Below are 14957 nucleotides of genomic sequence, written 5' to 3'. Positions count from 1 at the left end.
TATAATAAACGGGGATAATCTCTCCCAACCCAGTCCTTCCACATCCTCTCTCATCTCTCCTGGCTCTGGGACCAGGCAGTCCGACATGTCTTCACTCTGAGTGGATACGGAGCGGCTGTCGCTCCCCGGGACTATTTTCATCCGGTGCCCAGTGTGACTGATGAGACATGCAACCGCAGCGCCACCAGTGCGATGAGGGGCAACCCGCCTGATTTGGAAGTGTACAAAAAAAAAAATGGTGCTATGAATTGATTTGCTTTGCTCTGCTTTCTATAGGTCTTGTTTGTATTCTTATGGCAAATGTTTATCAAAGCCATGTGCACATAGCCTTATTTAAAAAATTGCTAGATAGTTTTCACTTAAAATGACAACCAAATAATTTCATTTTGGTATGACAAAACGCGTCAATCTAGTCTAGCAATATCGTTTATATTCGGTTGTTGGCCCCCGGAGGCCCTCGTGATCCCACCTAATTACCAATATTCTAAATAAATGAGAAACGACTCAAATACGGAGGCAATAACTTCACGCCTGCTAACTGCTGATAAATGTAATTTGAACTTTTAGATGTGCGCTCAGGTGAGGAGAAACAATATTGAAAGCGTTTCACATTACTCACGAGAATAAATCCGTTGGGCTATAATTTTTTTGTTGATTCATTTATTTGAATGTTCATATAGCAACCCAACTCCTGGCTTTCCATCAAGCTCTATTTAATGTCGTTGCTGGTTGATTTCCTTCTAAAATTGACGTATAATTAGGCCTATTGATGCAATAACAAGGAGTGGAGAATGTGACTTGAACCTACAAAAAAGCACACTGTTTGTGACGTCAGTGCCCTCTAGCGGTGGACCTCTAATTTATTGGATCATATTTGAGTTACTGTGCTAAAATACAAGTCATTCCAACGAAGGCTTTAATTCAGATCAATTGGTTTGAGAAACATTTGGTTGAGTCCTCGGGTAAAAAAGAGGCAGCAAGTTTTTGGAAACGTTTAATAATCATCTCTAATAATATCATTATACATTCTCATTTTTCCCTTGTAGGTTTATGTACAATGCATATATGTGGTTAACAGTGGACTTCAACCCACAACACACAGAGTAGAGGAACACAGACTTGCATAAGGCACTATCTGAGGAGAAGAGAGGCCAATAGAAAAGAGAGAATGTCTGTGACAGTCCACATAGTGTCACATAGTTTGTATGAATGCTCAGCATTCCTTTAGACAATACTGGAGTCTTCCCAATGCTAGGGTCCTCCTGGTCTTGAGGTTGTTAGGACAGGCTTTGGGTAAAGGCTGCTGGTGTAGGGCATGGCAGTAGGATGAAATTGCCCTTAGACACTGATCTAAAGTCATTTTTGGGTTTGCCACCAAGGTTAGGATATGTGGAAGCCAATCTGATCCTGGATCTGTTCCTACAGGCAGTTCTACCCAGGTTAGGTAATGTTGTGTGGGGTTCACCAGTGGTTTGTTTGAGCAGCGTTGTCCTCATCCATGATTCGTGGGAGCCGGCCACTAGCCCCGCCTTCTAGGTAGACTGGCTTCACAGCAGGCGTCTCTGACAGTTTCCTCTTGCTTTTGTTTAGGTCTGGATGTATGGGTGGATGGAGAGAGAGAGCGAGAGAGAGATGTTATATACATAAGATGTCCACGTTAGAAAAGTGGATTGGTTTTATATGGTGTTTACCGATCACTCACCTGAGATGGCCAGTAGCATCTTCCTTCTCGCTCCAAAGGTGGACACTCCCACCTCTTTCAGATCCTCGTCAGACAGAGTCAGGAAAGTCTGGAAATCTATCTGCGGAAATAGGGGGCATGAAAACACAGTTCTTCAGACAGTACATAGACTGGATGATCATTGAGTCATCCTCTGTGCCACTGAAAACACCTCAGTCAGTCCTGCCTATGTAGGCTACTTCAACAGATCGAGGAATGACCTGTTTCTCTGTGAATGTGTTACTTCTATGCCCCAGGGGGCACTAGCTGTCTGTCTGTACCTCTTGCTGTTGGAACACGTCGATGTACTTCCCCATACCCAGCTGGCTCAGTAGCTCTGGGAGGTCATCTGTTGGCTGGGGGGAGGGGCTCCGCTGGCTAGCAGTCAACGCCCTCACCGAGGACACGCACTCAAAGTAGTTACTGCAGCTCAGGAAGCTCTCCGCTAGGGGTCAGAGGTCAAAGGTGAACAGGTCAGGGAGGGATGGGGAGAGTAGGGGAGTGACAGAAGGAACAGTTACGCATAACAAAGTCTTCTCATATCTTTCTATAGCTGTCAGATGGAAGACATTTAAAGCAGAGCTTTGATACTGACTACATTGAAGATTAGCCAGACATTGGAATTGCATTTCATTCAAATTTCTCTTTGTAGACACACTCTCTCGCTCTCTCTCTTAGAGACACAGAAAAAAACATACAGGTTTTATCGGTTCGGGGTCTGTTTGTTGAAGACGCAAATGCCGGGAAGGACGACGTGGAGGAGGAGAAGGAAGAGGAGAAGTTAGAGGGGGAGGAAGAGGAGGAGGAAGATGGAGAAGGGAAAATGGGGGAGGATGAAGAGGATGATCCTCGTCTGTCACGCCAGTTCTCTGAATTACTGCCATTAGACACTTTCTCCTTCCCATTCTGCGGGACCCAGGTCTACATGGAGAGAGAGAGCAAAAGAGAGAAAAGAGTGGGAGAGAGAAGGATGGGGGAGAGAAGGATGGGGGAGAGATGGGGTTTAATTGCATATATTCTGCTTGTTTACACTTCCTTTGCTTTGTTCCTCACTTTTCCTCCACCCCCCTCTCTCACTCACTCTCTCCTTCTCTCGCTCCCTCCCTGAGGATGAGTGGATGAGACAGGGAGGTAATTGGTGCTCACAGTTTCTTTCCTCCGCTCTGGGTATTTCTCAGTGCAAGAATACCAATCGCGCCAAATAACACTGAGAATAATCATATTTCTAAACAAACTCTCAACCAGCTCAATACCTCTCCAAGCTCGCTAAAAAATAATCAGGCACTTAGGCGAAACGCACACACTCCTAAATCCCCTCGCGCAGAACAACACAGAAGCCATCAGACAGTTCCCAATCTTATCTATTAACCCAAATTAGCGTGGTGTTCAGTGACTGTCCACAGAACATTTAGCGAGGGCAGCTGCTTAACGGCTGATAAACCCTGCCTGGTGGAGACTAAGAGGACAGGTCAGCAATACAGCCCATGGAATATTTATCGTTGTACTAATCTGTTGGTTGATGTAAAAGCAGGTAAGATGATAACCCTAGTACAGGTGAAATAGTATCACAGGTGAGACAATGCTGGTTTAAACCCTTTGGCCAATTTTCCACAGGTAAGCTGATAGTAGCTAGTAAGGAGAGCTGTACCTGTTGCTATCCAATGTTTGTCAGGTAGGGTTTATAGGGATTCTAGTACAGGTAAGATATTAGCAGTTGTACCTGTTGTTGTTGTTGGCCAGTGTTTGCCAGGTAGGGTTTATAGGGATTCTAGTACAGGTAAGATATTAGCAGTTGTACCTGTTGTTGTTGTTGGCCAGTGTTTGCCAGGTAGGGTTTATAGGGATTCTAGTACAGGTAAGATATTAGCAGTTGTACCTGTTGTTGTTGTTGGCCAGTGTTTGCCAGGTAGGGTTTGTAGCTGCGTCGGCTGATGTTGCGTAGCTCCTTAACAGCCTCGGCAGGCATGGACTTAGAGAAGCCCAGACCACTCCAGGTATCAGTGGGGGTCCGAACCTCTGTCACCACCGGATTCCTCTGCATGGCTGGGAGAGTACAGATAAAATGCATCTCACACACACACGTAGGATGCGTTTACACAGGACAACCAATTCTGATTTTTTTGCCCAATTATTGGCAAAAGATCTGATCTGATTGTTCAAATGACCAATTATTGGCAAAATATCCGATTTAGACTGCCTGTGTAAACGCAGCCATAGACAGATCAGATAGATACACAGACAAAAACATAAACACACACATAACTTACTTACTCTAAGAAACATACACACAAAGTTATAAATATCAATCACTCACAAACAGTGGTTTAATTGGTAGCCGTTGTTGTCAGGTGTTGAATAATACAGATAGATTCATAGAGAATTGCACTGATATAGAATGCTTAATGAAGAATCTCATAGTCATAGACACTAAACACATTGAAATTGGTGTGAGAGTGTGTATTCCAGGATCCATGTATGAGTGTGTGATGTGTAAAAAAAACATTGTGTGAGTGGGAGTGTGTGTGTGCACGTGCACGTGTGTGTGTCTAGCTCTCATAGATAGACATATGGGTATCATAATGACCAAGAGGCAGATGGCTCATTCAAACTGCTAATTCATAATCCCATAAAGCAACACTGAGGGAATTTAGAACCATTTGGCTAAAGATCCTCAGAATATCCCTAATTCTGAATGATGGTGAAGAGAGTGTGTGTCTGTGTGTGTGTGTGTGTGTGTGTGTGTGTGTGTGTGTGTGTGTGTGTGTGTGGTTGTGTGGCTGAGACAGTGTATCAGACACCAGAATGTGTACATTCAGTGGGAGTAGCAATGATCCTCTATCTAACTTTGGCACGGTGCACACCATAAGTGTGTCCCCTCCATCACCTCTCTGGCAATGTGCAGAAAATAAATGGGTCCTCTCTCAAGGCTCTGGCTCATAGTCTCAGATTAATGTATTCCCTCCATCACTGATCTGAATAACAAACACGAGCTGCCTTGTCTCTCAATAGAAGACAGTGGCAAGTGACCCATTCCAATGATATGCAATGAAAACTAATTTGGCCAGGTGCAGCTGCTAAATGGGTCCCTCTTGGTAGGACTCCTCTGCAGGTCCAAAAATACCTTTCTGTGTGACTGAACCCTGGACAAACCAAAATGATGTTTTTAATGAGCTGAGCTTCTGATCACACAACAGGATATTTAAAAGGACTCACCTCTAGTTGCCAGCAGTTTCTTCATCTCATAGTCGTAATCCTGCAGAAACAGGAAAAGGGGGATGAAGTCGGTAAATAAAGGAGGAAATGCAGTTACGCTGTTCTGTAAATGATGTGTTCTGTGGGGGAACCTGATTTACTGAGAGAACAGAAGATGACTTGACCTAGCACATCCTGTCATTACCGTGGAGATAAACATGTTTTCCCCACGGTAACCTTTGGTACAGCGGCACAAATAGGACAAATAAGGGCAAAAACAACAACCACCACAAACACACAATCAAATTCTTCAAATGAGATTTTGTAAGACTCAAAGAAAGAGTTGAAATCAATTGGTGACACAGTCTACAAAGTCACACTGTGTGACACAGTCTACAAAGTCACACTGTGTGACACAGTCTACAAAGTCACACTGTGTGACACAGTCTACAAAGTCACACTGTGTGACACAGTCTACAAAGTCACACTGTGTGACACAGTCTACAAAGTCACACTGTGTGACACAGTCTACAAAGTCACACTGTGTGACACATAACATGCTCTTCTATATTTCTCATTTAGGTTTTTTAAGTTCTAGCTGGGGGAAGTTCTCACCTCATCCACGATCAATGTGCAACAAAACCTATTAATGAATCATTGTAAATCAGAGTGAGAGTCTCACCTCATTCCTTGACACGTCAGAGAGAGTGTCCTGAGTCTGAGTCACATCCCTCCTCAGGCTGTTCCGTCTACTATCACCCCTCCCTCCCTCCATCTCTCTCAGGCTGTTCCGTCTACTATCACCCCTCCCTCCCTCCATCTCTCTCAGGCTGTTGCGTCTCTCACTCCGTCCTCCCTCCATCTCTCCGTCCAGCAGTCTGCAACAGAGCAGCAGCAGTGAGACCAAGGTCAGGTCTGAGCCACAGAGCATGAAGGCTGTTTGTAGGACTCACTTAGCCAAGTAGCTCTCTCAACTAATCCAAGGGCTGTAAGGAACATTGAGACATGATACTGGAGAGAGGGAATGAATAAATGCAATACCGTTCTGATATTATTATTTAGAATGAGAGTGTTGCTAAACTGCAAAAAAATAACACTGCAGTCCCAAATTAACTTGTTGTTTTCCAGAGGCAATATATCAAACAGCAGAACAAAAGGCAAAACATAAAAAATATTTTTTGGTTTTATAGTTTTTAATTCCCTTCTGAAAAAACAGGGGCCCCAGATCAAATCCACAGATATTTGGGCCTATCCAACAAAAATCCTAACCTCAACCATTGTGTCTAGGGACAACTTAATGTCACAGTACACTCCCTAGTGTGAATGTGTTTACCTCATGTTCATGACCTGGCCTGTTGAGTGGCGTCTCCCCTGGTTGAGGAACCTGCAGACTTCAGGACCCTGGAGGCTGCTCCTCCGACTTATCATCCTGACCTGGCTCATGACATCACTCAGCTCTGATGTCATCGGACTAGGGCTCTCGTCCTCGTCAGACAGGCCGGATGGATCCTCGTTTTCTGGGATCTGGGGAAACAGAGGTGATCTCATTGGTCAAACCTGATCCTACTGATCCAATAGCACCACCCTTAGGACAACTGCAGAATCAAATCCCCTGCAGGGAAACGCCTTACTACTATATCAATCACAGGAGGCTGGTGGCACCTTAATTGGGGAGGACGGGCTCATAGTAATGGCTGGAACGGAATGAATGGAATGTGTTTGATACCATTCCATTCACTCCATTCCAGCGATTATTATGGGCCGTCCTCCCCTCAGCAGCCTCCTGTGGTATCAATCCAATATATCTCACACTCTCTCAAATTCTCACAGTACTTCACTTAACTGAGTCTAGTACAAGCGGGCTAACGGTGGCTGTTTTTTTGTAATGTTGTCTGTTAGTTATATGGATTAATACTGTGATCTGATGGTGACCCTATCTCTCCACACCTTCTCCAGTTGTCTGCTCTCTTTCCCCTTCAGTCCCATCCTCACTTCCTCAGAGGGCGGAGTTAGGCCTGGTGGGGGTGACGGGTGAGGTTTAGTTTGGGAAAAAGAGCCAATCACAGCCTCAGCGGTGGGCACTGAGCCTGAGACAAAGGAAGACCAGATGAAAGATTAGAATAGGACAGGTGAAAACAGTGATACATAAATGAAAAGACACTAACACACACACACACACACACAAACACACACACCGTGGTCGGAGAGGCGGAGTTGCTGCAGCAGCATGTTGAGCCAGTAGTTGGTCAGCCCGTTACCGGCCAACATGGGGTCAGAGTTCATCTTGGCTGTCATGGCGACTTCGCTGGACGCCAGCCCTAGCAGCAGCCGCCGAGCCTCGTACAGACTGGGGATGTTCCTCTCCAGACCCTTTACCACCACTGACTGGGAAATGTAGTCCAACACACAACACAATGTCATACGAACCAGGAAATGTAGTCCAACACACAAAACAATGGGAGAATCTCAATTGCATACTCCTCGTGTCCTCTCTCCTCACCTCCTTCTCAAAACCAATTGGAGGAGAAGGTCAGAGGGGAGGGACCTCTTTCTCATCCAATGGTTTTGGGAAGGAGGCTAGGAGAGAGGAGAGAGGACACGAGGAGTATGCAATTGAGATTCTCCCCATGTCATACAAACCAGGAAATATAGTCCAACACAGTACAGTACTTCATCACACACATTTAGCAATAATATGACTATAACACTTTCTATAGCACTATTGTACCTTGGCGGTCTGTTTGACTTTGGGTTTGACGCTGATGAAGACCCCCAGACTCTGCATCATCTGAGCCAGTTTACGAGGGTCTGCCTCCCCATCCTCACGCATGTCAAACATCAGACACACAGGCAGACAGTCCTGTAGAACGACAACAGAGGGTTTTCTTACGGTCCTCTCTTAGCAAATTCTCCACAGTAAACAAGGTTCCACTTTTACCTCAAATCTAACTGTCTGTCTGGTTGAATCAAATAATCAATCAATTAATCAAAATAAAAACGTCAACTTTGACCGCTCCTCACCATGAGTTGCTGCCTGGCCAGACACACTCCGTCTGGGCTTCCCTGGATGAGCAGTGAGGGGGGGTTCTGTGGGGCGTTGAGGTCTGGCAGAATTATCTGGGTCTGGGTCTGGTGCATGACCCCCAGGAAGTGGGCTCCGTTCTGCCCCAGCAGGAAGAGGTGCTGCTGGGAGGTCACGTCCAGCTGGGTGCTGACCAGCCCCGTGACCCCACCCTGACCCCCAGCCCCGAGCTCCGACCCCAGCAGCAGCTCCATCAGCACACACACCGCCTTCTGTTAGGGTTCAGAGGTAGAGAGAGACAGAGAGAGAGAGAGAGAGAGAGAGAGAGAGAGAGAGAGAGAGAGAGAGAGAGAGAGAGAGAGAGAGAGAGTCTTCTCATGCTTTGTTGATTTCAAAAAAGCTTTTGACTCAATTTGGCATGTGGGTCTGCTATACAAATTGATGGAAAGTGGGGTTGGGGGAAAAACATATGACATTATAAAATCCATGTACACAAACAACAAGTGTGCGGTTAAAATTGGCAAAAAACACACACAGAGACATGGATGCAGTTTAAGCCCCACAGTACATCTGTGTTCCACTGACCTTGATGGCGGCGGCATTGCCCTGCAGTGCTCTAACCACACAGCAGCTGCTGTACAGTCTGGGCTGGGCCCTGAAGCTCACACTGACCCCCAGAGCCTGCGCCACCTGCTGGATGACCGGCGACGCTGCATCCGGCAGGGCCTGGGACACCAGGGTCACTGGGAGGTCAAAGGTCAACACCAGGGGCTGAAGATCCTGAGGGACACAAAAGAGAGAAGGGTGAGAGGTCATGATAATGTATAGATCTCATGCACAAAATAAGATGAAAGCCACCAATGCATTAAGATGTAGAGACACTGACTCGTATCCTCTTCCTGGCTGCCTCCACCCCTTGGACAGGCCCAGCGATGGACACCTGGACAGGGGAGGCAGAGAGAGGGAAGGGAGAGACAAAATAAAATTGCTGAAGGACAATAGCTAACGGGCAGTACCTGGTTGCTATGGGACAATACTCAGTTACTAAGATGCTGTACCTGGTTGCTTAGAGACAGTTGCTAAGAAACTGTTCTGGGTTACTTAGAGACAGTACCTGGTTGCTCTTTTCTCCAGTGGCGTTGTGGCGGTTGGAGTCAGGAAAGTGGATGTGGCATGATGTCATCTCCATCACCTTCTTGATGTTCCCGCCCCCTTTCCCGATCACATGGGAGTGTTCTGTGTGGGCCACGTCCATCTTCAGGGTCACCTTGTTGACCTGGCTCAGGAGAACATGGGTTTAACTAACTGTATTTAGTTAGTTTACTTAATTACATGTGAGGTATTTGATTATACCTCAGTTTAGGACACTCACCTTTGTCTCCAAAAGTTCTAGAATCTTCTTTTTGGCCTCTTGAACATTGGCTCTCTTCCCATCCACTTTCACATGGGGGTCTGCAGTATCGATACAAGAGACAGGATACTAACAATTCATCTAAAAGACATGTACTAGCAGGAAGTCTCTGATACATCTTTAGTATAATATTGAATATCAAGTTGTATAGGAGATTGAGACAGATTGAGACAGGTTGACAGATTGAGACAGATTGAGACAGGTTGAGACAGATTGAGACAGGTTGAGACAGATTGAGACAGGTTGAGACAGATTGAAACAGATTGAGACAGGTTGAGACAGGTTGAGACAGATTGAGACAGATTGAGACAGATTGAGACAGGTTGAGACAGGTTGAGACAGATTGAGACAGATTGAGACAGGTTGAGACAGGTTGAGACAGATTGAGACAGGTTGAGACAGGTTGAGACAGGTTGAGACAGATTGAGACAGGTTGAGACAGATTGAGACAGGTTGAGACAGATTGAGACAGATTGAGGCAGGTTGAGACAGATTGAGACAGATTGAGACAGGTTGTTTGAGTATTGAGGTGTCAGGTGTTCTGGACCAGATAGCGTTAACATCACCTTTTTTTGACTTGGCTCCTATTTTCAGCTTTGATGGCCATTTCACCTGGGTGTTAGTTTCCACCATCACCTGCAAGAAAAAATGTGAGAAAAAACAGGTGTCAATATGTGTGAGACAGAGAAACTAAGGAGTCTGAAAGACAGGTGTTTTACCATGAGAGCAACACCAGCCCCCCCACACACACACACACCAAAGCATATCCTATTCAGAGAAGACAATACTTCATTAGCATCTCAAAGAGGTTCATCACCGCCGTAACAACGACAAATTGCTGAGAAACAATGTCGACAGTCAGTCTGTGACCTTTCATGTTCTCTATACAGACTTCCTCTGGGAAATCTGTAGACTTTCAAATGCAGGTCGTTTCATTTCAGTTCTTTTCTGCATTATATGAATGTCTGCCTATCATTGTTTTTATTTGATCTCCATCCTTTATTCTCAGTGTCAGTGTGACCTTTGTTCTGCATACTTACTCTCTCAAAGAACTCTTCACCTGTAAGTCCCTCTCCATGTCTAGGGGCTGAGAAAAGAGAAAGATAGAAGGGTAAAAGAGAAGGAAGAGACAGAAAGGTAGAGAGAGAGTAACTTATTGCCCATAATCGGAGGTATAAAGATATACAAACATACAGTATAAACAATAATCAGACAGGGTTACTGGTTAATGGTTTGTTTGTGTCTAAGCAACACTTCTCTTCAAAGAGAGAAGTATGTGAGATCTAAGGGTCAACATTTAAACAGGAAGAGTTGAAATTTGCAGAGAAGAGGGGGACGAGGGCTGGAAGGTAAACATTTTTGAAAGGCCATCGCTTCACAAGGACATTTATGGGGGCTCCCCCCTCACCCTGTAAAAAGCCCCCGTCCTCTAATCGCCATGGGTTACGCTCCCTCGAAACCGAGGAATGGGCGAGCGAGCAGCATGGGGCGGAGAGAGAGGGGAGGGGGGCACCAAAAGCCAGCCCCAGAGACAGCTAATCGCGTCAAATGTATTTCACTGACGCATGGACCCCCTACCCCACCAGAAATTAAACAACAACCACTGTCACACTCTAGAAATGGATGGAAAAACAACTAGGATACCTATCCGTCTATAGTGATTATTTGCACCCTAACGTCCCAGATCACAGTCCCAACACAGCATGCGAACTAACACTCAAGGGAAAGAGAATATGATGTTTATCAAAAACTGGCTGGCTAGCACAGTGTGAGTTGTGTGGCTTATTCACAGCACTACCCATGCTCTCTCTCTCTCTCTCTCTCTCTCTCTCTCTCTCTCTCTCTCTCTCTCTCTCTCTCTCTCTCTCTCTCTCACACACACACACTAAAACAAATCATACACTCTATGAACAGCATGAAGCCTTCTCAGATACTCAGATTCTTAATAATAATAATAATAATAATAATAATAGATTCTTCCACATCAAGGCTGAAGGAGAGAAATAACAGCCTCTAATTCACTACTCCTGCCAGAGTTTCCAATGTAACACAGGGGAGGAAGTTTGCCACAGACCTGCTCTGCACTGATAACCAACACAGACAGACACCTCTACACTACTGTCATGCCAGAATGGGAATGATGATACTCCCGTACCCCTGTCTGAGCCTCACATCTGTGAATACACAAGCAAGATTATCTCATAAATCATCAAGGCAGAAACTTTAACCATGCTTAACAACAATGATGACAGCTGCTTAATGACCTGACAATTATATACTGAGGTGCCAGACAGGTGCTAAGAGCATCTCAGGATTCACATTATGCAGAAGAACTGTGGACAGCATTACAATTACTGTACTGTGAACTCATACATTTCTTTGAGTCAACTCAGGTAACTGTACGAATGTATGTACTATCACGATTCAATCTTGGTCAATTTATGACCACACTGAAAGTCAAAGCATAACCACAAGACCACATCACACCTGTTCAGCAAACTTACCATACAGCATGGCCTCCAGTTTCTTCCTATCGATACGGAATCTCTCCTCAACCCATTCCGGGTCTGAATGTTCACCTCCCATAGGCTCTGGTCCTGGTCCGGAGTTACCTCCTTCCTCTTCGTCCTCATCCTCCTCTTCCTCTCTGTCGCGGTGGGACGGGGATGGGGAAGGAAAAGGGGTCTGAGATAGAGTCTGGTCCTGGTTTAGGATGGGTCCAGGACTGGGTTCTAGACTACATTCTAGTCTTGGTTCTAGGTGAGGCTGGTATTGTTCTAGCTGTCTCAGGATGGGTTCTGGGCCGGGTCTGTGTGGTTCTCTCTGGGTAGGGAGAGGAGAGCTTTCCTCCGTTGTGGTGGCCATAGTAAGACTGAGACTCCGTCAGTGTGTCCAAGGAGACAGAGAGAGAAAGAAGGGGAGAGAGGGGAGAGAAACACCCCCCCATAGCCCCCATTACATCCCCGCCTCCACACACACACACAACGTGTTGGAAACACACACACACACAATACTCACACACACACACACATATAGGCCATAGATAGAACATGAGGAGGGGCATAGGTGGCGCATAAGAGGGGTTACAATAATACCCTATGCACTACTATTCCAGATTTCCTACTTTGAGGATATGACACTGGCCACACAGACAACATCAGAAGACCTTTGAATACCAACTATACATAGGCAAGCAGACACACACATTCCATCCTGATCAGAGATACATTTTCCACAGAAAATGAAGGGAACCCAGAGTGCCACCTCTTGTACTGTGCCCCCCGCCGACCTCCTGAATGAGAGGAAGAGGGCTTGAGATTCCTGAGATGGGGGGAGGGGTCAGGGGGTTTGGATGGGTGTAGGGACTGGTTGGGGAAGGTGGAGGGGTGGGAGGGATGGGGTGGTCTGGGAGTTGAGGAACAATGCTGGGGATAAAAGAGCCCCTCCGCTAACAACCAGCTCCTGCTCTGTGTTTGCCAGAGTTGCCTGGCAACCCATTTGTTTACGAACAAGCAGGCGGTGAGAAAGTCATAAAACTTCAGCACAGAGGAAAGATGGGTAAAGAAAAGAGAAAAGTGACAAAAATAGGAAAAAATCGCCACTGCATTTCATACTGCTACATGCCCTTCTCGCTGTCCGCCAATCTCCATCCCCAAAAACAGAGTCCCAGGAGACAAACTTCAGAACTCAAACAGGGGTAAAACCAAGATATCCAAATGGTGTAACTGGCAGGGATAAACTAGATTCAGCAGCAGTCTGTTTTACATATCACCCATACAAATATCACCTGAGGCAAGCCAACAAATCTGATTTTAACAGGTCAGACTTACTCGGTTTTCTGTAGCCCTTTCCTGCAGTCAAATGACCACATCGCCCTCTAGTGGCCTCATGGGTGGAATGTTATTTATATTTTTCATAATTACATAATTAATAAACAATCTTTCAAAACATAAGCCGAAAAAGTACTCTGTGATATATATAAAGTGTAATATTGGGATGCAAACTAAAAATGTAATACATTTCAACTCTATATCTGACATGGTCCAGGTGTCTTCTTTTTTTAAGCCAATAACCATGAGTGTGAGGTGTACACTTTTGTTTCAAAGTAGATTTGTTTAAGACTACCTAGAAACACTCTGTGTGACCCTGATTTTAGCCCACTGCAGTAAAAGGTTAAAACTAAGACGATTCGCCTGAGGAAAACTAGGTGACTCTGACGTACATCATCGCCATGGAAACTGTCTGGTTACAAGGATTTATAACTCATCAATTTTAAGTTAGATTAAACTTCACTTCACAGTTCCAGCTCCTCTGCACCTCTGTGAAAGAGTGTGAGTGTATTCCAGTAAGAGTGGTGCGTCACTGTTAACCCTGGGACAGCAGCAAAGAGAAAAGCTAACCACCACACCGGTATCCAAGGGCCAAGGGGCCTGTTGTTTCCAAGGGGCTCTAATCACTGCCAGGAGACCCAGTGTTCAGGAATGGACCCTTTGTATGTGTCAGACACCTGAAAAATGATGACATGCATGCACTATGCGTGTGTGTGTGTGTGTGTGTGTTTGTATGTGTGTGTGTGTTTTCCAAAAAGTCTGTTAAATATCTGCTCCGAATTAAGATTAAAAGAGGTCTGCCGAAAGAATGGGGTGTCAGCTATGACATGACACCTTGAGTTTGAAAAAATCTATTTTGGTTACAGTAAGTGAAGTGGATTTACACCCGGTAACATAATTACGGTAACGGAATTACATCCTGGGTCCCTGATCTGTACTACACAGAAATGCATAATTATGGATACGAATGTCATACTCTTCATGGTGATGTATCCTGAATAGGTAGACAAAGGTAGAAATATGCAATATCATCCTTTGCATATATGGGTATTATCTACACACTGGCTATTATACTAATGACCTCCGCCCCCAAACAAGACCACATTTGGTTGGTCCGAACTGGGACAAATCTGAACCAATCATAGATGTCTATGTTTCACAAGTTTGGAAATCTCAGTACAGCACAGTAGAGCACAGTAGAGTACAGTACTGTACAGCCCAGCACAGTAGAGTTCAGTCCAGTACAGTAGCATACAGTAAAGTAGATATGTTCAGTACAGTACAGTAGAGTACAGTACAGTAAAGGATATTATACTGTACCCTACTCTAGTGTGCTCTACCGTTCTGTACTGAACTCTATGTACTCTACTGTACAGTACTGTAACGCCATCCTTGGTGATGAAATCATTCGAGAAGCTAATCAAGAAGGATGTACTGTGTCAGGTTGAGAACTCCCTGAACCCCCTGTAATTTGCTTACAGGGCCAAGAGGGGGGTGGAGGACGCCACTCTAACCCTATTCAACTTCCTCTACAAGCACCTGGAGGGCCCAAAAAACCCACGTGAGACTTCTGTTCATTGACTTCTCGTCTGCCTTCAATACTATCCAGCCTCACATACTACCGGAGAAGCTCCTCTCACACTTCAAGCTGGAGCTGAGCATTGTGGGCTGGATAGTGGACTTCCTTACCGACCGGTCCCAACAAGTGAGAGTTGGGATACTTGTGCATATGGTGGACGCGTGTGAATGCGCAAATGGAGGAGCGAAAGGGGCGAGGGGAAG

The 14957-nt window shown here is 45.4% G+C and overlaps 1 protein-coding gene across 1 annotated transcript; it reads right to left on the bottom strand.

The window, feature by feature from the left end:
- Positions 1–969: 969 nt before the first annotated feature.
- Positions 970–12246, bottom strand: bicc2 (bicaudal C homolog 2). The gene is made up of 19 exons (XM_041853544.1): positions 11850–12246; positions 10386–10432; positions 9912–9981; positions 9307–9386; positions 9049–9210; positions 8821–8874; positions 8520–8714; positions 7934–8206; positions 7641–7772; positions 7108–7297; positions 6860–6999; positions 6246–6436; positions 5595–5790; positions 4934–4973; positions 3597–3763; positions 2419–2641; positions 2002–2165; positions 1703–1802; positions 970–1592 (listed from the first exon to the last, which is right to left on the bottom strand). Exons 1-19 carry the CDS (start codon positions 12208–12210, stop codon positions 1462–1464), a joined length of 2916 nt encoding a protein of 971 aa, XP_041709478.1. The 5' UTR covers positions 12211–12246; the 3' UTR covers positions 970–1461.
- Positions 12247–14957: the final 2711 nt, after the last annotated feature.

This window comes from Coregonus clupeaformis, chromosome 3, assembly GCF_020615455.1.
Source record: "Coregonus clupeaformis isolate EN_2021a chromosome 3, ASM2061545v1, whole genome shotgun sequence".
Classification (NCBI taxonomy): Eukaryota; Metazoa; Chordata; class Actinopteri; order Salmoniformes; family Salmonidae; genus Coregonus; species Coregonus clupeaformis.
The sequence above is the reverse complement of the archived record's forward strand: the minus strand, read 5'-3'. Positions and strand labels throughout refer to the sequence as shown.